The following is a 4,562-nucleotide window of genomic DNA, read 5'->3' on the forward strand; positions in this document are numbered from 1 at the left end:
TTCATCCATCCTGGTGCTTCCCTGTGGGGTGCTCCTTTCTTCTTTGTTAAGATAAAGGATGGTAGTATGAGGATGTACATAGACTACCGGGAGTTGAATAGAGTCACCATTCGGAATAAGTATTTGTTGCCTCATATAGATGACCTTTTTGACCAATCGTAGGGTGCGTCAGTTTTCTCTAAGATTGATCTAAGGTCTGGTTACCATCAGTTAAAGATTAGGCTTGAGGATGTACCGAAAAGGGCATTCAAGACCATCTATGGGCACTATGAGTTTTTAGTGATGTCGTTTGGATTGACCAATGTGCCTGCAGCATTCATGAGTTGATGAATGGTGTGTTTAAACCATCCCTGGATTCTTTTGTTATCGTCTTTATTGATGACATTTTGGTTTATTCAAAAATTAAGGAAGAACATGCCGACCATCTTCGTTTAATTTTTGGTGTTCTTGGAAAACAGAAGTTGTATGCAAAATTTTCCAAGTGTGAGTTCTGGTTGACTTCAACTACCTTTTTGGGGCATGTGGTTTCAAAGGAAGGGGTAATGGTAGATCCCCAACAGATTGAAGCAGTCAACAATTGGGTTCAGCCTAGCTCTATGACTAAAGTAGGAGTTTTGTGGGTCTCGCCAGCTACTATCATCGGTTTGTGAAAAACTTTGCTTCTATTGCCATGTATTTGAAAAGGCTGACTAAAATAGAGGTGCCTTTTGAGTGGACTGACAAATGTGAAGAGAGCTTCCAAAATCTCAAGACTCTTCTGACCACATCACCTATTCTGACCCAGCCGGTGGAAGGTACGTATTTTATTGTTTATTGTGATGCTTCATATTTGTGCTTGGGTGTTGTGTTGATGCAAGAAAGAAATGACATAGCTTATGCATCGTGAGAGCTAAAGGTGCATGAGAGAAATTACCCAACACGTGATTTGGAGTTTGCAGCGGTAGTGTTTGCTCTCAAGATCTGCGGCATTACCTTTATGGTGTCAAGTGTGAGGTATTTACTGATCATCGTAGTTTACAACATGTATTCACTCAAAGGGACCTGAATTTGAGGAAGAGAAGGTGGATGGAGTTATTTAAGGATTATGATGTTACCATCCAGTATCATCTGGGTAAGGCTAATGTGGTGGCAGACGCACTAAGATGGAAGATGGTAAGTATATGTAGTTGAGCTTGTTAGGGGGTGTCCAAGCGACCCTTGGCCAAAGAGTTTGATACCTTGGAGTCTAAGTTCATGCAGTTGGGCATCTCAGAAAAAGGTGGGATTTTAGATAGCATTGAGATTAGACCCACATTCATTGAGGAGACCATCAAGACCAAATAGTTTGGGGATGAGAGTTTGAATGAGCTCAGAAAGAAGACAATGCCTGGTAAAGCACAAGATGTGTTTCTTGATGAGGGAGGTGTGCTCATGTTTAACGAAAGAATTTGTGTTCCCCAAGTGGATCACTTGATTTAGAAGATGTTGACAGAATCCTATGGTTTGTGGTATTCCATTCATTCGGGTGTGACCAAGATGTACCGAGATTTGAAACGGCTTTATAGGTGGCCTGGTATGAAGAAAAACATAGCTGAGATTGTGGCTAAGTGCCAAAACTGTCAGCAGGTAAAGTATGAGCACCAAAGGCATGTAGGTTTGCTTCACCGAATGCCAATTCCGGAATGGAAGTGGGAAAGGATAGCTATGGATTTCGTGGTAGGTCTTCCCAAGACTTTGGGAAAGTTTGACTCCATTTGGGTGGTGGTTGATAGACTGACTAAGTCATCCCACTTCATTCCAGTCAAAATGGACTATAATACTCAACAGTTGGCAAAGGTTTATGTGAAAGAGATAGTGAGGTTGCATGGGGTGCCCTTTTCTATCATCTCGAACCATGGTACGCAGTTCACATCAAGTTTTAGAGAAAATTACATGAGGAGTTGGGCACTGAACTCATTTTTAGCACAACTTTTCATCCACAGACGGACGGACAGTCAGAGAGAACTATTCAAGTGTTAGAGGACATGTTGAGGGGATGTGCGATTAACTTTGGAGGGCATTGGGATAAGCTCCTACCTTTGTGTGAGTTATCCTATAATAACAGTTACCACTCCAGCTTGACATGGCACCGTTCAAGGCACTTTATGGGAGAGGATGTAGATCACTCATAGGGTGGTTTGAGGCTAGAGATGTGAAACCTTTGGGGGTTGATTTTGTGAAGGATGCTCGGGATAAGGTAAGAAGCATCCAAGCTAAGCTTCTAGTAGCCCAGAGTCAACAGAAAAAGTATACGGACCGTAAGGTAAGGGACATGACATTTCAAGCTGGTGAGAAAGTTCTTCTAAAACTGTCACCCATAAAGGGGTGATGACATTCGGTAAGAAGGGAAAGCTTAGTCCTCGATACATTGGTCCATTTGAGGTTATTGACTGTGTAAGGCCAGTGGCTTAGAGGTTAGCTCTATCGCCTAGCCTCTCTGGAGTCCATCCAGTGTTCCATGTGTCCATGTTGAAAAAGTATCATGGGGACAGAGATTACATTATAAAGTGGAACTCTGTTTTGTTCGACAAAGACTTTCAGTATGAGGAGGAACCAGTGGCAATTCTGGATCGCGATGTCCGAAAGATGAGGACCAAGGAGATAAAGTTTGTGAAAGTTCTATGGAAGCATCATACGGTTAAGGAAGCTACTTGGGAAATCGAGAAGGACATGCAAGACAAATATCCCCAGTTATTCGACAACTCAGGTACTACTCTACTCTTGCTTTAGCCCTTTTTCTCCTAGTTATCACTTGGGGATGAGTGATGGCTAAATTGGTATGTATGTAACGACATGTTCCTGTCATTATGGAAAAGCCAATGGGGAAGGATTTTAGGCAAGAAAACTTCTGAGTAGTAACTTGGAAATTTCTAGCCTAGGCCAGACTTGGAAGAAATCTGAGACAGGTGAAGTCTAGAAAAATCTGGTAATGAATGAGGGGTCTAATTATGAATTTGATCACATGAGTGGATAGCCAAGACGTTAAGAAGTTTGTACAGCTTTACGGAATTAAATTCGGGCGAGTAGATCTCCCGAAACAGATTTTGGCATGAAAGGGTAATTTTAGAACGTCCTGGTTTGAAAGTGTGTTGTGAAATGGGGGCTTGGAACTCAAATTCCGAGCTTCTGTCTCCGTGCAAGCCGCCGAGGCGCGGCCGCTGTAGCGGGATAGGGTCCGCTGTGGCAGGTCAGTCGCGACTTAAATCAGGGAAAAACCCCAATTTCATTATTTTATGCAAAACTTCATTCTTACGAGCTAAGGGACGACCCAGGGTAATTTCTTGACAGTTTTCCACGACTTTTAGTGCTAAAGATAAGGATTTTACTCTTCTAATCCGTATTTCAATCCCTAGAACTTAGATTCTTGGGTAATTATCATTGGGGGAGGGTTTTGGCTAAAGTTGATGGTGGGAAAAAGCCCTAGTTGAACTTTAGGATCAGGGGTTTGGTCTTGGGTTATTAAGTTTGTTATAATCGGGGTAAATTAGACCTTGCTTATTGATTCTTGCGTTAAATTACTTTTTTTAGACCAAGAACAAGTTAAAAGACTCCGAAAAGGGAAGGTTCAAGTGTCTTAGGAGTAATAAGTTTGGTTTCGAGGTAGGTGATGGTTTGATTACATGTTGTGTGATATATGCCAGATAATTTCTTCATTGTATGTGTGCATGTATGTGAATAGGGAATGCGAATCAATCTAATGAAATGATGACGTGTAAACAATACATGTCATGAACTTGTTACTTGCTTGTATGATTTGAGTATTGTTGACTATGGATGTGATTGTGACTGTGGTTGTGCTGACTGGATCAAGTGTAACGTTCTGACATATATATTAGATCGGGTGTCACGTTACAAAGCATATATTGGATCGGGTGTCACGTTCTGATACATGTATATTGGATAGGGTGTCACATTCCGACACACTAATAGTTTGGATGTGGGTTCCATGAGAGGACCACTTGTGATTGTTACGTTCTTGTTTACCTGTCATTGATATTGTTGGAATTGTATGTTCCTCCAAAAATGAGAACTAATCTTTGTATTTTGTATATGTGTGCTTACTATGTTGTAATCGTTCATTGTATATTGTGCTTATGGGAGTAGTCGTGTGATCCTACCAATAGAGTTTGTTTTTTGTACTGATACTGCACTTGCTCTTTTTTTGTTGAGTACAAGGCATCTTCAGGCGGCTACTGACAGACCTCAGTTAGGAGACTATTGATCGTGACCGGATTCAAGGGTGAGTCAGTTCTTTCAGGCTGCCATGGATCCTTGTTTAGTCCACTCTTTTCAGACTCAGACTATTTGTTTAAGTTGTTAGGTTTAGCTTTCGGGGTTTCACCCCCTCTTTTTAGACTTGTTAATCGTTAGAGTTTTGGTACAATGACTTTCAGTTCTTGGGGTTGAATTTCTGCATTAGTTGGTTTTTTAGACCTTCGGAGTTTATGAGAACTCCATATTTTGTTTAGTCATTTAAACTTGCTTCCGTATCTTTAAATGTCTAGTTTTTGTTAAATTGCTTAGTTGGGTTGAAGTAATGGTTC

The 4,562-nt window shown here is 41.1% G+C and overlaps 1 protein-coding gene across 1 annotated transcript; it reads left to right on the forward strand.

The window, feature by feature from the left end:
• Positions 1–1,515: 1,515 nt before the first annotated feature.
• LOC125829152 (uncharacterized) lies at positions 1,516–2,748 on the forward strand. Its single transcript, XM_049508404.1, has 3 exons — positions 1,516–1,695; positions 2,084–2,215; positions 2,431–2,748. Exons 1-3 carry the CDS (start codon positions 1,516–1,518, stop codon positions 2,746–2,748), a joined length of 630 nt encoding a protein of 209 aa, XP_049364361.1.
• Positions 2,749–4,562: the final 1,814 nt, after the last annotated feature.

Source organism: Solanum verrucosum, unplaced genomic scaffold (genome assembly GCF_900185275.1).
Source record: "Solanum verrucosum unplaced genomic scaffold, falcon-dt-bn FXZP01000152.1, whole genome shotgun sequence".
Classification (NCBI taxonomy): domain Eukaryota; kingdom Viridiplantae; phylum Streptophyta; class Magnoliopsida; order Solanales; family Solanaceae; genus Solanum; species Solanum verrucosum.